The following is a 20,138-nucleotide window of genomic DNA, read 5'->3' on the forward strand; positions in this document are numbered from 1 at the left end:
TCTTTGTACTTGATCATTTTCTAATTCAGTACTCATTTTTGGAACTCTTCCATCACGACGACTCCTACTACCCTTTGTTCATAATCTATGCTGTGAGGAAACCAAGCCAAGTAAAATATTTTTAAATGGCTTGTTTGCCTTTACCATATCTAACATGTAGTTGAATTCCTTCCTATTTACATTAGTACATTTTACAAAAGCAAACTGGTTGAAATTGAAATTTTTTTAGCTGACCAGGACTGATAAGAAAAATTATCTTGGTGTGGGGTGGGGATTGGAACCAAAGGAAATCTGATTCTACCAGCAGTGCGGAAATTTCTTTTGGACGTATCATTTAAAACTGTGATTTGATTTTTTTTAAAAGGAGGTAAGCCATTATGTAGATAGATTTTCCACCTAATATTCTAATGAAGTATATATACCTTGATGATTTATAGACAAGCTGTTTTTGCCACTGATAACCACACTTCCTGCAAAATTTCATCCTTGTCCTTAAGAATGCTTATGCAACACTGAATCTAACCCCCTCCCCATGGAAAAAAAGGAAATGGAAAAAAGGATGCTTGGTAAACTGATTCTCTGCAAACTATGAACTAATTTTCCCGTCACTGAACTAGGAAAGGAAAATATCACTTAACAGTGCCCCCTTGAATTGGTGCCTTCATCAACTGAAAGTTGCTAATGTATATTATGTTTTTCTATGAAAAAAATCACTGTCACAATTCTACCTCTTAAGACCCTGCATACATTACAACAGTGCATTTAGTGATACAAATTGTAAAATACTTATCGGCTCCTTTGGATTTTGCATATGACTTTTTTTTTTTGCATCAGTCACAGCAGGTAGATTGAGCAAGCTTTGTGTGTTCTTAGACATGCATTCAACTAGATATGATCAATAAATTTATACTCCCTTTAATCATTATAATGAGCTAAAAATTGCAAGACAGTCCACAAAACAGGATTTGCTTTAAGACTAACTGCTGGAGTTCCAAGATGTAAGATATGCAGCACTGGGAAATCTTCAGTGATGTGGAATTAGTGTTTAGCAAAGGATTGCAAGCATTCAGAAGAATTAAGTCCTGGTTGGAGGCATGAGGGCTTCAGCACCAACTTTTAAACCTCAGTTACTTGATTGCATATCTCCCATCTTCAAACCTACATTCAAAGAAGGGTAAGAAGGCAACTAAGTAAACGTCTGACCTCATGTAACAAGATCCATGCAATGTCAAAATTCAAATGTGGCACATAATAGTTACTTCTGCACTCAGACCCGCCTTGTTCCATATACTCGCCAAGAACTGGCAGATTCATAGTGTGTGCTCAACAGCAAGATAACCCTATTCTTCCGTCTGCCTCCTCAATCTAACCTAGCAGATTTCACTTTCAGAGCTCATCTATCAAACCTGTACTAGAAAGCCTAGAAACCCCATGACTCAAGACAGACAGATTCTGCAAATGGATCAGAACATTTGTAGCAGAGTAATCAGATACTCAGTCAAAGAGATATAGGTAAAATGTTGAAGCAAAAATCAACAGTAAATGCCCCGTTTCAGGCAATTAATAGCTGCTCAAAGCTTGTTTTAACTTTAAGATAGTTGGGAAAATTTAATGAGAACCTTCCATCAGGGAACTCCATGTGTTGCTGGATCATATTAAGAGGCAGTGCAGATGTTAGCCGAAACTAACTCTCATCAGCACTCCCCATTAAAGCCCACACAGTTCCCAATCCGAATGCCGAATTCAAAAATTTCTCTGCCAAGTATTCATCCAAGGAGCCCAAAGCACAAAAGTGACACAGGTGGGTCTTTAACCATGTAAAGAAATCCTGCTTCTTCATTTTATTTTTAAATTTCTTTCGTACAGAGTGAAAAACTATGCATGGATATAAGACACTTTTCAGAAATCCAAACCGCTGTGCTTGTAAAACGTTCCTTCCCAGAAACAAGCAATGTTTAAGAACATATAACCAAGCCTGACATTTACAGGTGACACATACCAAAGCACCTACTATCAAAAAAGCACCTCAGAAAAAGTTATAACTTATCCTGTGACTTGTGCTTGATCTCTAGCAAAGACGCTGCTATGATTGTTACAACTTTGCCAGTACTTACACTGTGTGGTAATCACCACTGTGGGGGCACGTAGCTATAGGTTGGCGTTCCTGGGGCCCGATAGGTGGGCATTGTAACTGGGTGTGGGGCTACAGGAGTTGGGGAATGCGTTGTCAACAAGGTACCTGAGGAACAAAAAATATTTTCATAATAAAGTTGCTTTAATTTAGAAGTCAACACATCTATAAAAACTTACATAGGATGTAAAAGGAACATTGTTTTGCAAGCTTGTGGCTCACCCCCCCCCCCCGCCCCAATTTTGTAGCAAAAAAGGAGAGAAAGTTACACTCCCAGAAGCAGGTATATCATCCCAGGTTGGGGCTAAGACAGTGTGTCTTGTTTAAAACTGCTTCATGAGTTACATAGAACAGGAAAGGTTTTTAGGAAGATAGTTGGACTCTCCCACTCCCTGCCCTAAGTACATCTAAATCCTCTGAGCAGCTCTTCAGCTTGCAGTATTTCCCCACTGTATAAAAATGCTTCATATAAAATGTATCAGTAGAATTGGGTGACAAGGTTCACAAGTCAAACTAAGCCAAATCATGGCTCTGAAGGAACACACAACTGTGAGATTTGAGAGAGGAGATCAAAGTCACTTTGTGCCTCCCCATTGCTCTGCTGGCTGTGACCATGGTTTCGTTTAGCATGTTGTCTAAACCTGGGATCATGGCTTAGCTCTCCTGGACAGACCTTAAGCTGTGTAAACCATAGGGCAAACAGCTTGCGGTTAGTCTGTGGAAAGCTATACCATGACCCCTGGTTCATAGAACACACTAAGTCAAGCCATGACTCAGGGAAGTGCAGCAGCAGAATAGCCAAGGAAGAGTAAAGTGGCCACAATCTTTGCCCCTGGAACCCCCACACTAAGCCCCACACTAAGCGATGTGTGAACCAGGCCAAAGTCTCAAGTTAAAATCCAACCACCACTAAAGTGTATGGGGAGCAGATTTCAGACAAATCAGAGTAGTTAATGCACATTACCTTGTGAAACAAGTGCTACAGGATGATCTGACTTCTAGTTCCAAGTGGCATTTTTTTAAAGTATTGGTATCAGTCATGGTAGCCAAGAAAGTTCAGATATACAATATCCACTTATTACAGGTTGCATGAGAATTTACATGCAATATCAAACTAGCCACACTGATTGCTATCAAGTGAGACTAAATACTGACCCTGGCCCAGAATTCAATATAAGAAAAATCTATTTACCTGCTGACATTGCCATTGTGGTCCCAGCCACCATTCCCATAGTGACACCATTTCCTCTGGGGGGCGGAATTGGTGCTGGGTACATAGTTGCTGGCATTCCATTGGGTTGCACAACTGTAGTGTGATGAATTACGTGGGGTGGTGCTGCATATAAAGGCTGTGTGTAATAAGTGCCTTGCTGTTGGGGAAAAATAGTTGGTTTAGTAAAATCCTTGCCACCACTACATGCATCCTAAAAGGGCACACACAACTATTTCAGGGAAAATACCATTAAGTACAGACCACAGATATAAATTGGAGTTGGGGGGGAGGGGGAGAGAGAAAGAGAGATCAATTTCAGAAAATTACATCTCTTTCCTCCTCTGACATTACAACTCAGGTGTGAGTTGGACCCCTGAAAAAGAAAACAAACCACAACACTTGCCTTGTTAATCTCTAATTGAACTGTCACTATTCTCACACCTGAAGTCTCACATTTTGTTTCCAAAAAGCAAGATCACCTTTGTACTGAGATCCTGTAATTTTATCAGCTTAAATCTTTGGGATAGTTTAATAAAGCGGGGTTATCTTTCTTTTTTGCTTTGCCCTGCTTGCCACAAGGCAGTAATTCAGAATCTAGAAGTTTATGTCTATTGTTTGTATTTGCAACTATTTCTCTTAAGAGAAAACAAACATTTTTCACAAGCCTGTTTCTATGCATGTTTATTTTTGCCTGAAATGACCCCACTCTGACAACTGTTAGGAAAGGGTGCACAGGAAGGTAGCTTTAGGTATATATTTATATGTGGATCTGGTGAAGTACACCACCTGCATCTGGGGACTTGCATAAAGCTAAAAGATTCCTTGCACACAGAAATCTAGACACCCAGGGGAAGGATTATAGCCTGGTCTTCCCTTTTTACATCTGTGTTTTTATATCCGTGGAGTCTTAATATGCGCAATGTCCCTACTTGCCATCTGAGTGGCAAAACTCAGTTGCAGGTTTACATCTCAGTTATTTGTAGGCAGAGATTTTGAGGAAAGGTGAAAAATTGAACCTAGAGGAGAGGGTGGAAGGCACAGAAAAAACCTTTTCAGCTGAAGCAAGTAATTTTAGGCCCCATTTTAAAAAGAGATCATTTAATATTTATATAAATGCAAATCTTTCTTCCATGGTACTCCAGACAACATACACATGGTTCTCAAGGAGTCTCTCACTCAGGCACTGATCAGACCCAGGTCTCCTTAACTGCAGCAAGTTTACTGTTTCATGTACTTTCCTTCAAATCATTCAACTGAACCTTTTTTAAAGAATTGATTTATAAAATTTCCATGCTGATACTGGTATACGTGGCCTGCATTACTGAACTACTGTGCCCTTGCCACATAGCAGCCATATCTACCAAAACAATAACATCACCACATATTTCCAAGAATGATAATGCTCAGAAAAATCAGATGTTCCCACAAGTACAGTAACCTAACGAAATAATGTAAAGTGAGAGCAACCAAAGTCAAAACTTTTGGCACAACACACTGATTCTACGGAAAATACTAACAGAGTAGAGAAGAATAGCATTCTGAACTGTTACAGAATTAATGCAGCAGTAAATCTATACTTTTTACCTGTGCATATGGATTCTGCTGTGGATAGGCACTTCGAACCGGATACACTGCAGTCTGATAGGGGTTGGGTGATGAAGAATAGGGAGGCACTGCACCACTGGTAGGTGAACAGGAGACTTTATATGGTGTGCCTGGTGTATAACCTATAAACAGAGAAAACCAAATTTAATCTTTTTGCTGAGCTTTAATCAGATTTATTTAACACACCTGGGCACAAATGTAAGCCTTCCATTAAGCTGTTTGAATGCACACACATGCTTTCATAATTTCTAACAATCAAGCAGATTAATAAACCACAAGAATTAGTAAAATCCATTAAATTTTCCAGCAAAATAGAATCTGCTACCACACACAATTCAATAACAATAAAAACAACAACAGAAAAGAGTGGTAAAGGTATTAAGGTTGGTCAATAAAGTACTTGGGTTTTAGGTAAACTACAACAGTTAGGTAAAGCAAAACAGAAATGTTGTACTTTATTTACCAGATTAAAAATAATAATACAAGGCAGCAAATATTTATAACTTTGGAATACTCTGCCAATAGATTCAGCAGCCCCCCTTCTTTTTCAACTTTTAAACAAGTGCTGAAAACTTTTCTGTTCTATCAGGCTTATGTATAGTTATAGGGACCCAGGTGGCGCTGTGGGTTAAATCAGAGTCTAGGGCTTGCTGATCAGAAGGTCGGCGGTTCGAATCCCTGCAACGGAGTGAGCTCCTGTTACTCGGTCCCAGCTCCTGCCCACCTAGCAGTTCAAAAGCACGTCAAAGTGCAAGTAGATAAATAGGGACTGCTCCGGCGGGAAGGTAAACGGCGTTTCCATGCGCTGCTCTGGTTCGCCAGAAGCAGCTTTGTCATGCTGGCCACATGACCCGGAAGCTGTCTGCGGACAAACGCTGGCTCCCTCGGCCTATAGAGTGAGATGAACGCCGCAACCCCAGAGTCGGACATGACTGGACCTGATGGTCAGGGGCCCCTTTACCTATGTATAGTTATAAACCACTCTGGTTTATTTATTTATTTATTTATTTAACAAATAGCAGTGTATATACTTATAACTAACTAAGTAAAACAAAACAAGTCTGTCCATTTTGCAAAACTGATTGTGGTTGAAGTTAGGTTACAGAATCCATTTTGGAGTTTTTTATACAGATTTCTGATACCCATGATTCATATCACTTGGTTAATATAGCTGCCATGCACCTAGCTAGAAGCATCGTGGTACCAGTATTACCACTAAGTTATGCACTTCAGGGGTGGGGGGGGGATGGAGAGATGGGGGGATGGGGAGATATAGGGAAAATGAACAACACTCATCTTGTAATAATCTCTTAGAATAACTTTCTTTAGATCTTGGAATACAAATACACACAGAGAGAAAAGCAATAATCATGGATCCAGAACAGATCTGAACCTGGTTGCTAAAACCCCAGGAGGGGGGGAAAGGTGCTCAGGAGGATGGTGGCTAATTCTAAAATTGAGTAGGATGTGATGCTGGAAGGACAAGGCACAATTATTTTTTTAAAAATGGAGGGATGCCCCATACAGTGAGGGGACCTTGGTTCAAACAACCCTTGACCACCTTTTGCTCCAACAATCAAGGAAAAAAATGGCTATGCAGTGCACCTTCCTTCTCCACCCCACCCCCAGCAACAACAATCAGGGATACTGTGCACTGGCAAACAGTCCATTACCCAATAGGTTGTAGCAGTATCCCCACATGCAGGGAATACCAAGGAAAGAATACACAGTGTAACCAGGAAGCCCCCTTGGGCAAACCCCAGTAAACTCTGTGATGCATGAAGAAAGGAACATGGAATACATGCTGGTGAATACGCAACTCTCCTCTTCATCTTACTGCCAAAAACCTATGACTCATTTATCTTCACAGGATAAGAGTAAAAGACAAAAAACAGAACAAACAAAATGCAGATAGTGTTCCATTGCAACTCCCTACATTGGATGATAAGGGTTAGGCTTATCTTCCTCAATATGTGAATAACCAGTTGCAAAGGATAAGGGAGAGTAGGAACTAAGCTGAAGAACATCAACTGGAAGAGTACACAGGAGGCAGAACCCTCTCTTGCACGTTCGCCCGCTAATGAGCACCTAATCACAGAACCTTACTGCAGGCAATACCCAATATTTACCATCCTCATGTCTCTCAACAGGGAACGAGGTTGCCTTCAACACACAGAGGGAAGAAATCATAGAACTGAAGGGACCCCAAGGGCCGTCTAGTGCAACCCCCTGCAATGCAGGAATCTCAACTAAGGCATCCATGACAGATGGCAATTTAACCTCATATTCCAACCCTCAGCATCATGCCTCCCAGAATCAATGGGAAACGGGAGCGGTGGAATTGTCCTAATTAACTCTCACAGATCCAGAGTACATGACAGACAAATGCCATGGATGCAACAGTACCTAGCATGGAGCTGGGGAAAGATAAACCTGTTACCTCTGTCTGTCACACTCCTCTCTCAAACGTAGCAACAACAAAAAGTCTGGCTACTCAGTTTCTTTGTTTCAGAAATCCTAAGCAGATGCCAAAAAATATCACCATTCCCACCCAATGCTTTACAGTATATGGTTGACTTCGACATGTCTGCATACATACCTGTTTGGAATGTAGGATTTGCTGCAGGGTACATATTTGGAGAATAGGCAGGAGCAGCAGCTGCATAGCCCATTGGGAATCCAGCTAAGAGAAAACAGTTGAAAATTACTTTTAAAAATACCTCCAATGATCTACTTGTATTGTTTTCCAAGCTTACAACTAATTAAAATAAGGTGAACCTGACTTCTTTCAATTGTATCTCAGTGATGTAATCAAGCCCATGATTAATATTGTGAGGCTTCAGGCTATAAACCAGGGGCATCCAATGTCGTGCCCTCCAGATGCTGTTAGACTCTAAACCCCTCTAACCCTAGCCAGCTGTAAGGCTACAGGACATGTCTAATCATGGCCATCTAACCCCTATGCTTCCAGGCCAACTGCAGAAATATTTAAAAAACTGCTTCAGTCAGCCAAAAAGAGGTTGAAATTATACAGTGCAATGTAGCCACTTTTCTGAAGAGTTCTTCATAGGATAGGCATTAACAATAAACCAAATGTATTATGGTGAAACTCGGAAAATGATAATAGTGTCAAAAAGTGCATTTATTTCAGTAATGCAACTTAAAAGGTGAAACCAATATATGAGATAGATGCATGACATGCAAAGCAAGATATGTCAAGCCTTTATTTGTTGTAATTGTAATTATTTGTCATTAGGCGGGTCAATTATAAATGGAATGTAATTAATGAAATGTAATAGCGATGTTTATTTTTATTTATTTTTGTGTTTTCGCAACTATTTGTTTTATTACTGTGGGATTTCCAAAAGAATGCATTTGTAAAAGTTAAAAGAAAAAGAAATAATAAGTTGCATTACTGAAATAAATGTACTTTTCGACGATATTATAATTTTCTGAGTTTCACCTGTATAGTACAGGGGTCAGCAACCTTTTTCAGTTGTGGGCCGGTCCACCGTCCCTCAGACCATGTGGTGGGTGGGAGTATTTTTTTTGGGGGGGGGATGAACGAATTCCTATGCCCCACAAATAACCCAGAGATGCATTTTAAATAAAAGCACACATTCTACTCATGTAAAAACACCAGGCAGCCCCCCACAAAAAACCCAGAGATGCATTTTAATAATAATAATAATAATAATAATAATAATAATAATAATAATAATAATAATACCCCGCCCATCTGGCTGAGTCTCCCCAGCCACTTTGGGCGGCTCCCAATCGAGTGTTAAAACAATACAGCATTAAATATTAAAAACGTCCCTAAACAGGGCTGCCTTTAAGTAAAAGGACACATTCTACTCATGTAAAAACAGGCTGATTCCCAGACTATCCACTGGCCGGATTGAGGTGATTGGGCTGCATCTGGCCCCCGGGCCTTAGATTGTCTACCCCTGATATAGTACATTGCCACATATAAAATGGCTATGGATCTATTTCATTGTGTTTGTTGTCCATGCATCAGGAAGTTGTGGTCAGGTGTGGATGCCAGCCAGATGCATAGGCTACAGAATGGCAGGTGTCTATCCTTAACCTATACTGTGCAAAGCCATCCCAACTCTCTAGATTTTTTTTTAAAAAAAACCCTCTGCAGTTATATGCAACTACTTGTGTATTCTGCTAATTCCAAAGTCCAATTAACTGTATTTTAGATGCTAGAGGATGAGAACTGTAAAGCACTCCCATCCATGTAATACACAGTAAATTGTAAATGCTAGGACCTTCAATATTATACCACCCAGTATAGCACTTTCCCTATGTATTCAGAAAACTGTTTTCCAGATTACAAAGTAGCACTGATACTAGGGACTCTTGTGGTTTGTAGGAGCCTATGTGTGTAAAAAAAAATTCAGCAACAGATCCTTAAACCCTGCTGCTGGGTGGAGTCTTTTGCTTTATGACTCATTTTTGTGGACAAACCTTTTTAAACTGATGTATGCTCTATGTTTTGTAGTATTTAATATGAGCCACTTCAGGAATTCTTTGCGGAAAGCAACACAAAGGTAAATAAAAAAATAAAAAAAAATCTCTAAATAATATTAAAGTCACCCATAATATCCTCACTCTCAACTAATTTTTAAAATAGGGAGATATTTAAATGAGTTATAAAATAATAATTTATAATAGCATTTGAATATATATTTTCAATGCCTGAAATGAGACAACAGCAACAGCAGACTATTTTGGCTAACTAAGCACTTCTACATGGAGAAACAAAGGGTGAAAAGCACAATGCTTTAAAGACACACACTGGCAGAAAATGATGTTAGGGACACAGGAAGCTACCGGATCAGACCAGTGGCCCAACTAGCTCAGTAATGTCAACACTGACCTAGCAGCAGTTCTGCAGGGTTTCAGGCAGGGAATCTTTCCCAGCTTTACCAGGAACAATCCTAGGACCATACGAATAGAAAGCAAATGCTCTGCCACTGAGCTATGGCCCTTCCTGTGTTCTCTTATCTGCAGTTATTTACAGGACAAAGGTTAAGCCTGCATCCAAAGCATTTTTCTATTTGTATGTATTCCTTTCAAAATAAAAAGCAAGTTCAAAACTGGCCGGGTTCACACATCATGAAAAACCAAATTGTGGCCTTAGCCTGATTGTTAATCCCCACAACACCCTGTGAGGTAGGTTAAGAGGCTGTGACTGGCCTAAGGTCATCCAGTTAGCTTCATTATTGAGTGGGGATTTGTACTCTGATCTCCTAGGTCCTTGTCCAACATTCTAACCACACTGGGTTCCTAGAATACTTCTGCTATGGAACAGCTATATAAATTAAGTAGGTAAATAAATATTGCAAAAGCAAAATGTCACATAGAGAAGGAACTGAGCTTGAAGCTTGACTTGTTTTATTCTGGATTGCTTTATCTGATGTTTTAATGTGTTGTAAACCGCTTTGAGATTTAAAATATGAATGGTATAGAAATGAAATTAATTATAATAATAATCAAACTGCATGAAACAGTAAGTTGTTTATATGTTGCCATATAAGAAAGGTTAGTTTAAGCTAAAACAGTTAGAAACCAGCAATTTAAACTAATGTTCAAATCAATTGCAGCTTTCAGAAATGCAGAGGTAGGAAAAAGTGTCTCCCCCAACCCAAACACTATATATGGTCCTTCCCATTCCTTGTGGCCTCAAAAGGGCAGAACCTATATCAGCACAGCTCTCTGCCTAGACATAGGTTTACAGTGCAGGCATTGAACATTCCCTTGACCTTCTGGATTCTGGAAGATGGTACAGTCCAAGAGCAATCCTCTGTTTGTGGCGGCCCTTACAGCCAAATAAAATGCCCCTGTGGTTCTGACATGACATGACAACACTCAGTCCACATTTCTCTCTGGAGCTATTTGCGCAGTCCACAGTCTATATGTGAAGTTTGTCACTCGGGTACTTACTTGGGAGTAACTGCTACTACTCTACACCAATGCATCATGAAGTTAGGTTTACTACAATGTCCAGTTTGATTAATAGAAAGCACCCAGGTAATACATTTAAGAGATTCGGTTACATACCTGGATAACCAATTCCTTTGGCATTTGCATAGGGAACCCCAGATGATCCAGGACTATAAACAGGATTCATGATTTCGACAACTATAGGGGGGGAAACATTTGTTTAGAAAAAGAATAGGGAGTCTTAGTCATCAATGTTCAACTAACATGTGAAGCAGTAGGAATCCAATATTATCAACTACATTTTCATTATTCTGGCATGTGCTTGCCACGAAGTCCCTCTTAATAAATTCTTTATTTTAATTGTGCAACTAAGATTTTGTTAACATATATGGCTATATGTTGCACCTTTCTTGATATCTGGGCATGTATTACATGAGATGCAATAAAACTGTCAACAGTTGATACTGCTATCTAAAAAAGAACCACTTCTCAAGAGTGGCCTTTAATTTATAACAGGTAGACAAAATGGCACACCTCAAATAGTGTAATCCCAAACACATTTATTCACTCAGTATCACAAAGGGTTAATGACTTGCTCTCTTATTAAGTAGGCTTGGGATTGCAGTCTAAAGCATTGTAGATGAGCACAACTGTCAAAGATGAGACAAGCAGTTTTTGACACTACATTTTGAAGTGTGGTTCATAGTGTGGTTTTACTTTTGAAAACAAGGTGTCTGCCAAGAGCAAAAAGAAGCCCCACTGTGACCTATGGAGCTTACTCATTACAGCATGTCTTGCCATCGTGTGAAGTTCATAATGCAACTATCTGGGAGAAATTGAGCAGTTTTCAGCCTGATGGCTGATTGGCTGGGAAACTATCTGGGAGCTCAATGTATGTCGCCTGCAGTTTTATGATGGAAAAAAAATGCGGACTATAAATGTACTAAACAAATGGCTTCTTGGTGTTCAGTCAAGAAGTAGAGCACAACAAATATAAGGTGAGACACCAGTGGCAATACCTACCATGATGTGTGAGTGCGTTCAAGCATAGTTTAAGTCAGGGTTCAGTATTATGAGAACAAGCCTCTGACCTGAGTGTTTTCCCGCTCCTCTGGCATGGGGACAAGAAGGTGACCACAAGCCTCCACTTCCATTTTAGATTAATTGCAGTTTGGTGCCCCATCAGAAACAAACTATGATTAATCTCAATGACAGTTGAAACAGCGCAAGTGGAATGGTTTTCTCATCCATCCATGTAATTGAAATCAATACACACTACAGCATATAAGATCAAGCTTACACATTTCATTTTGGAAACGAAGCTAAGTCCCCCAGACTACATATGGGTAATGGTTCATAAACTTCATAAACTATGGCTTTAAGTTAATGACGGGTTGTCAATATATGCATGACAACAGCAAGCTATGATAGGGTGTTTGTACTTTTAATATTTGTGTAAAGAAGAAATTTAGGCAGCTGCCGTTCTTTCATCCTTTCATGACAAACTATCCTTGCCAAAATTCCACTTCTTTAAAAGTAAGTATCCCTGTTCTCAGTCACATCTGGTAACTGGAGAGACAAAAGCCCAATTTTGTCTCTTTATATTCTTAAAAATCCCCGTTATGGCCTGTGTTGCAAGCAATTATTGAAAAGTAGACTCTAGGTTTGAAATGATTGGATGTTACAGTTGTAGAACACTGATCACAATACTCAAGGGTGCAAATATGAGGGATGTGTAAGCACCTTAACTGTGTCTTCATTTTCAACTCAAGACATTTCAGAACTGAATCACTGGAGTGCTTTTCACACTTTTCAGAGTACTTAAAAAGCAATTTAGCTCTTCTGGATTGCAGACATCTTATGTTATTAGTTTACTGATGTCAATAGAACCTACTTTCCTTCAGTGCACTTAAGACTGGGGCATAAGAGAAACAGCATCAAAAATAATAATTTTACATTGCAAAATGCTGGTAAAGTTGTCTCTGGCCCTAGCATTTTTTTTTAAAGACCAGAATGTACAGCATTTGAATAATAAAAAAATATTCATTTAAACTAACATAGTGACAATAATAGTTTACAGAACAGAATTCCAAACAAGTATTGTACCTCCATAATTCTGAAGAAAATTATAGAAAAGTGAGAGCTTTGCACCTGGGTCAATGGCTCTGAGATGGTTCTTCCACAGCTTAAAGCCTTAAATGCAAGATTATTCTTATAATGTTCATTTCTATATCAGCAAGAAATCAATCTTAAGTGTGCAGCACTAATGCTCTGGAACTCTCTGCCTACTAACATCAGGCAGGTACCTTCACTGTACTGACACCTGATAAAAACTTATTTGTTTAGGAAAGTATACTCATTTTTTTAAAAAAATGTATACTTGTTGACGTTATTTTTAAATAAACATTTTATTTATTCTACTTTATGCAAACTGCTTAAAGATGTTTCTCTTTTGATTAAGTAGTCTATAAATTATGTTTAATACACAAGATTAGAAAACAAGGAAACTGACCTTTAGTGTCTAAATACCACTTCTGCCAATAATCCTTCCACAACATTTTGATGAAATTAGTTGTGAAACTGGGTAAGATAAACTGAGCTAAGATGAAGCTGTTTGATTAACAGAAAGCATACATATATGGGTAAATATATATCTAGACTCTTTTTGGCCTGAAGGGTGAAATGCATGTATCCCACAGACAACAATGTTTGAGAAGTTCTGCTGTTTTATGAGCTTCAAACTTTTATAACATTTACAATTATAGGCTTCTCTAAAAAGATTCTATCTGAGAAGACAGAAAGTCTAGTCAAATTAGTAGGGTGCTACTATCAACATCTTACATTTTTATGATTATGTTTAAATCCTCATGTCTCTTCAAAAAATAAGCAACCTAAAGAATAAAATGTATGTGTTTAGGTTTTAGAAGAAGAGATGTTGTTAAAAGTTATGGGGGTTCCCTGATAACACAAGACAAGACAAGAGTGGCAGTAGGTCTTGCAAGATAGGGAAAGTTATAGGGAAGAAACAATAGTTAAAAGAAAAGTAAAAACAGTAATATTCTGCTGCCTAGAAGTTGGAACTGAATGCAAATGGCCAGAGAATTGACAAAAAGGAAAACTGCAGCAGAAACAGCTGGAAAGGGTATAGTCATAGTGAAGAACAACTAACAGAAACAAATGAGTTACTGCTCAGGGTTATGACAATGACAAGCTAAGTTGCAATGTAAGGCATTTGGTTTATTCAAGCATGATATAGATGGCACAAATATAGAAAAAGAAAAGCTCAAATGCCAGATGTGAGGGCACTTTGTCTGCATGTTAGCTTGTATTCAAAAAAACAAAGCAAACTCCAATCTACCCCCTTCTGAGTAAGGTTAAAATGAAGGCAGTACACATGGCAGCAATGTTTCTCCATTACTGTATGATTTAAATCCTAGAGATTAGATTAAGATGAGCAGACAAGAGCCAAATATTGTTATTAAGAAAACCCTCAAACCATACTTGATAATAATTAAAACAGACAACACAAACATATTCTTTAGCTTATAATGTCATTAAAAAGTATTTTAACAAGTGCTACCAGTCTACTGCAAATCAGTCTAAAAGGCCTTCAAGTGCTCAATTTTTATTATAGAACAAGTTGGATTAAAAAATTAAGGAAAACATCATGAGGGTATCATTATGTGTATTCTGTATTTGATTTTTGGACTTAGAGAGCCATTTCAAGGAAGATCTGCCTTATCTGTGCACATGTGAAACCTAAATTGGTATACCCAAATAAGGAAACTAAGGTCCAACAGATATTTAAAGGATCCAGTTTAAGGAACATGGCTGTTAAGACAAGATTTGGACCTGCTTTAAACAAGTTAACCAGTGACATATTGCAAGGACACTTGAACCTCTTTGGCAAACTGCTCCGAAACATACATAGCAAGTCTCACAATGTGCATATACAACATATGCCTAAATGAAGTGATGGGCAGCCCAATCCTGCATGTTTATTTGGAAGCATTAAGTGGCACCGTAGGGTGATAAGAAAATAGCCTGATAAGAAAATAGCCGTGCAGTCTGGTCCACATGTCTATGTTAAAAAGCCATCAACTGCTTCCAGTGCAAGTTACCTCCATGTCAGCGTGCACAGACAGGCCTGCTGTCATTAAACACGCGAGACCCACGAAGCCCACCCACGTTATTCAAGACTGAGCCTTGAAAGACACAGCCGGTAGGTATAACGGGCGCGATCGTCTCTCTCAGCAACCGCCTCCAATAAGCGCAAACCGGTTTAAATCCTAAAACGCCGTTTTCTTTGTCACCGCGGAGCGTCAGGGAAAAGTAAGCGGCCCAAGAAATTCCAGGGCAATTGGGCAGATCCTTTTCTGTGCAAGAGACGCAGCCGCCCCCGCTCCTAAAGCTAGGCCGAGAAAAGCCTTTAAAGCGACCTCTCCCCCCCCCCGCTCCACCCGGGCACAAAATAGGGGGAGAAAGACTGAGGAGAGCTAAGGCGCCCGCAAAGCATCGCCGTTAAACAGCACGGCTAGGTGCAGAAAGGGAAAGGAAGGGGGGGGGAATGTGCGGAGAAACGAAAGCGGCCGATCGCCCTCGGAAAACGCGACGAGCAGAGCTGCTGCACGTCGCCCGCGGGCGCGGAGTCTGCGCTAGGCTGCGGCCCCGGCCTTGCCTCGGCCAAGCATCCCTCGCCCGGGGCCTTGCAAGGGAACTGCAGCGCCGCCGGGGAGCGACTAGGCCAGCCGAGGGGAGGGAGCCAGCCGGGCAGCTGTTCCGGCCGCGGCCCCGAAAGGCTGCAGAGGCCGGGAGCTGCAGGTACGAGGACGGCCGACCACCTCGGCCTTCCCTCAGGGCAGGGGCTGCGGAGCGCGGGGGGGGGAGGGCGCCCGCTCCTTCGCTTACCAGACTGCGGCGCTTCGTCGCGGCGGCGGCCCCGACCCGGCTGTCGCTCTCTCGCTCTCGGGGCCTGAGGCGGGAGGGTGCCGAGCCTGGGCGAGGTGTACGTGTGTGTTAGTGCCGCCTGGAGCTGCCGCTACCACAACTACGAGCCCTTCCTGCCTGCGCCTTCCCGTATCTTTCTCTCTCTCTCTCTCTCTCTCTCTCTTCCAGAGAACTGCGCAGCAACCTAGCGGCCCGAAACGTCACATCCGCCCGTCGGCTGGGTATGTAGAGGATGGACGGCGGCGGCGGCGGCGACGAGAGCCGCGCGCGCCTGGAGCCCCCCAAAGCGAGCAGAAAACCGCTGTCACGTGCGGGGGGAGAAAGGCGCCTTCGCTGCCGCTGCGGTTCCCTGTCACGTGGTCGGAGGAGCCGTCGCGCTCTGCTGTTCTCTCCCCCCCCCCGCCCGCCCCCTCAAACTGGAAAGAAGCAAAGGAGCCGACGGCTGTTTGTGTTTTTTAATTGCTATTTGTTTAGGTGGCCTCAGGGCTGGTCACGTGTAGGAGGCTGGAGGCGCGTGGGCGCCGGCGCCCGCTTTCTCAGGGTCATTTGCACCTGTAAGGCACATGCTCAATATTGTCTTTGACTATCGGAGCGGGAGTGGAGGAGAGAGGAAGCTGCTTATACCGAGGCAGGCTGATGGCCTATTTAACTCGGTGTTGTCTGCACTGATTGGCAGCGTTTGTCGACCCTTCCTCGACATGCTCGGGAATTGAGCTTGGGCTAGTTCCCCTTGCAGAACTCGAAAGCTTGCGTGCAATTCTGTGTTATTTTGGTTGGCCTAATAAATGTATAAGGTGTAAAAGACAGAGGAGAGGGGAAAATTTCCGGGGTTACAATCACTTCAGGAGCCTGTCCTCCTCCTTCCTTCCACTACCTGTTTCTCTCATGGAGGCTGTGCAGTTGGAGAAAGAAACAATCTTGGTTCACGATCAAAATAAAATGCTGCAATGCAGTCAGTTAAGATTTAAGCTATACAATCCTTTCAACATATTCTGGATTCTTTTGCACTGAATATTTTGAGACCAGGGAGTTTTTAAAAATGTTAGAGCCGGGTAGCTATCCCAATATTGATTAAGAGCACAAAGAGATGCTTATTGCAGCCAGCCACCTTCCTGAGAGGACATGCTTGCATAACTATTTCTGGTGTTTTGGAGCCAAGGTGACTCATTCCTGTATGATAATGATTGCCCATAATACAGTTTAATAGCTACAAGGCGGATAAGGAGGGTGCTAGAAGGCTAAAATTGTAAACGGGGGAAAGGGTTTTTATTGGGTTCCTAAATCACAAAGAGATTTCTACTCACATTGAAATCAGTGCAAATAAAAGACCCTGCAGATCTTCCGTGCTCAGCGTAGGATAGGTTGAGTGCTGAGCAGAGAAGCATTGAGGTGGGGTGTTGGGCACAGGGCTTGCATATACGTATGCCACTGTCCACGGATTCAGCATTTGTGAGTTGGGGCAAATGTCCGAACACATATGAAAAGGGGATTCTGATGAAGTCAACACTTAATACACAAACGTTTACATAATAATATAGAATAACATAATAAAGTTAATTTTTCAGGTGCCCCAAGACTCTTCACTGGTCTAACACGACTTGCCTTCTGGAAATTGCTGAAAGGAAATAAAGGTGTGTGTCTTTAGAAATGCACTGCAAACCTGTGCATCTTACTGTAAAAAAACAAAACAAAAAAACAACCTCTCACACACGTATGCATTTATAAATCTTATCTATTTGTAACTGCCATTCTTAACCAATAAAATATGTTTAGGCATTCTGTATAAGAAAGAGAATATGAGAGCATTCAAATCAATAATGTTTTACTGTAATATCTTTCATACAAATTATATTAAGGAAGTGAGAAGGAACATACCTTGCTTTCTCTGTGGTGGTCCCCTACCTTTCACACATTTGGGTGTGCATGAAAAACATGTTCATTTCATTCTATTCATTTTCAGCATTGTTTCATGATTTATTTGGCAATATCATATTTGCTTGCTGCCTTTGGCAGTGGTGGCAGTAATTTAATTTCATCAGAATTTCCTGGATGTTGCATCTGGGACATGCTGCTGAGAAATGGGAGCTGCCTTTTTTGTAGCAGTCATTGGTCCTGAAGCACAGCCTTATTCACAACCCTTATTTCCAGCATATTTAACCCCACTGATATCAGTGTACCTAAGCATACTTTACTGTGTGTTGAACTGTCCTTCTTGTACTGTAGATTTAGAGCTGAACTATTTATTGTGAAGTTTTTTCTTTGATTTATGAAAAATAAAGAAATTTTTTCTTGTATTTCTTGAAATATTGTTGATGAATAAAGAATCTTAGGTAAAGTGTATATGTGATATTTTAACTCATAGGTTTTAATTCTAGGATGTTATGGTATCATCTCATTGTTCTTGGTTTATGACTTGTGCAAAAGGCTGCATATATACATGCTATTTCCATAGGCCCTGATCCAGCAAGCCTTGTTTGCATATCCTAGCTTTCCTGGATCTTGGAATAGTTTTAACAGTTTGTGGTGTGTGTTGCATTTCAGAAAAAAACCTAAATCCTCTCCCTTGTGTTTCCTTGGATTGTTTTGTTGTTGGACAAAAGCAAAAAATAATTATGTAATTACCCTACCCCCCCTCCTTCAAAACCAGAGCCGAAACATTTTGCTTTAAAAGCACCTTGGCAAGGGAAAATTTCCCATTTGTCAGTTCCAACCACAGATTCAGTCACTATTGTTCTCTCCCAAGTGGGCCAATATGAAGTCATGAAATATTTTATTATTATTTATTATTATTAAATGTGTATACTGCCCTATACCTGCAGGTCTCAGAGTGGTTCCCAACAATATTTCAAGAAATTAGAGGTTTGAAGTTTGTATTTAAGGTGTCACAATAGAGCTTCCGGTTGGAACCGCGGAGCGCGAGCTGGCGAAAAAGGGAGCTCTGCAACTCCCGTCTCTTAGCTGGGTAAAGGGGGGGTCTGCGAGGCAAAGCAACCCCCCGAAAAGGGTTGGGGAGGCGATCCCCACCCAATAAGTCGGCGGCTTTCTCACAAGGATCTCCCGGACACCTTCGTAACCAGTAGAAGGAGGGGGAGAGACCTGGAAACTGCGACAGGAAACTTTCCCAGCGCAAGCCGAAACCAGCAGCGCTCATGACGGTAAAAACCCTTTTTTTAAAAAAATAACCCCTACGACTACCCCGGGCGTGAAATAACAATTGAGATCTAAGAAAATAGCGAAGAATCCCCCCCCCCAAATCGGTTCTGTCTCTGGGTGTGCTCTAAGGGAGAGCGGGGGAGCGGGAAGGAACAGAGTGAAGAAATTCGCGTGTGCAAGTGACGCCGACAGGGGAGAGACAAAGAGAATTTTTAAAGTGGGGAAGCAAGAAATCATTTTTAATAGGACCTGTCTGGGCTCCGATAATCGTAAACTTCACACAATAAAAGATAGAACCAATGTTTGATGGTGTAAACAAGAACTAAAGGAGATCTCCTGAGAGAAAGAGAGACAGACACTGCGTTTTGTTCTGAGGTTGGACTGTTAAGTGCGTAATTGGGAATAACTTTTAATAAATCTTACAAGCTGAAAAGTGTAAAAGAAAATGGCGACGCTACATTAATAACTATGACTAAGCAGGCAGAGAAACAAAGAAGCCAGAAGTGACGTTTGCAGTGCATAGGATTGAGGAAGAGAAAGACTGAAAGGGGGCAAAAAGTAACTTTAAACTGCTACATGGTGACACCAGGTGGACACTACAGAAAATACAGACATTTACTGCTTCTCTTTTTTTAAAAAAAACTGAAACAAGAGTGTTACTGTCTGTAAATTGAATAACTAAATAGCAACTAAGGTGGTGAAGCGAAAAAGATGGGAGATAGAGAAAGAGCAAAGAGACCAAATACAGCTAGCACCTCCCAGAGACGAACATCCCAAGCTGAACACGAGATGGACCTCAGAGAATTGATCCTAAGCCTAAAGAGTGATATTGGTGAAATAAAGCAGGACCTTACAGAAATGAAGAAGGATATGAATGAGAGACTTATAGGCCTGGAAGACAAAGTTGGCAAAATTGAAGAAAACTTGGAGGCCAACGATAAGGATAAACAGGAAATCAGAGACCAATTAACCAAAATGGAAGAAGCCTCTAGCAAGACAGAAGAAACAATTCAAGAGATGCAAAGTAAAAATCAAACCCTCGAAAATTTATTGAAGAATTTCACGAAAGAAAAGAGGGAGGGGAAGAAAGAAACAGAAAACATAAAGAAAGTTTTGGATGAGCAAAAAGCAACT

The 20,138-nt window shown here is 40.9% G+C and overlaps 1 protein-coding gene and 1 long non-coding RNA gene across 2 annotated transcripts; one reads left to right on the plus strand and one right to left on the minus strand.

Annotated features, from left to right (window-relative positions):
• Positions 1–757: 757 nt before the first annotated feature.
• FAM168B (family with sequence similarity 168 member B) lies at positions 758–16,045 on the minus strand. The gene is made up of 7 exons (XM_035133511.3): positions 15,813–16,045; positions 11,022–11,102; positions 7,549–7,632; positions 4,929–5,071; positions 3,324–3,501; positions 2,115–2,239; positions 758–1,158 (listed from the first exon to the last, which is right to left on the minus strand). The coding sequence occupies exons 2-6, from the start codon at positions 11,089–11,091 to the stop codon at positions 2,127–2,129; spliced, it is 588 nt and encodes a 195-aa protein (XP_034989402.1). The 5' UTR covers positions 11,092–11,102; positions 15,813–16,045; the 3' UTR covers positions 758–1,158; positions 2,115–2,126.
• On the plus strand, positions 15,229–18,145 carry LOC148685687 (uncharacterized). Its single transcript, XR_015950253.1, has 2 exons — positions 15,229–15,725; positions 16,020–18,145. It is a non-coding gene; the product is annotated as an uncharacterized LOC148685687 (long non-coding RNA).
• Positions 18,146–20,138: the final 1,993 nt, after the last annotated feature.

The sequence above is a fragment of the Zootoca vivipara genome, chromosome 5 (genome assembly GCF_965207765.1).
Source record: "Zootoca vivipara chromosome 5, rZooViv2.hap1.1, whole genome shotgun sequence".
Lineage (NCBI taxonomy): Eukaryota > Metazoa > Chordata > Lepidosauria > Squamata > Lacertidae > Zootoca > Zootoca vivipara.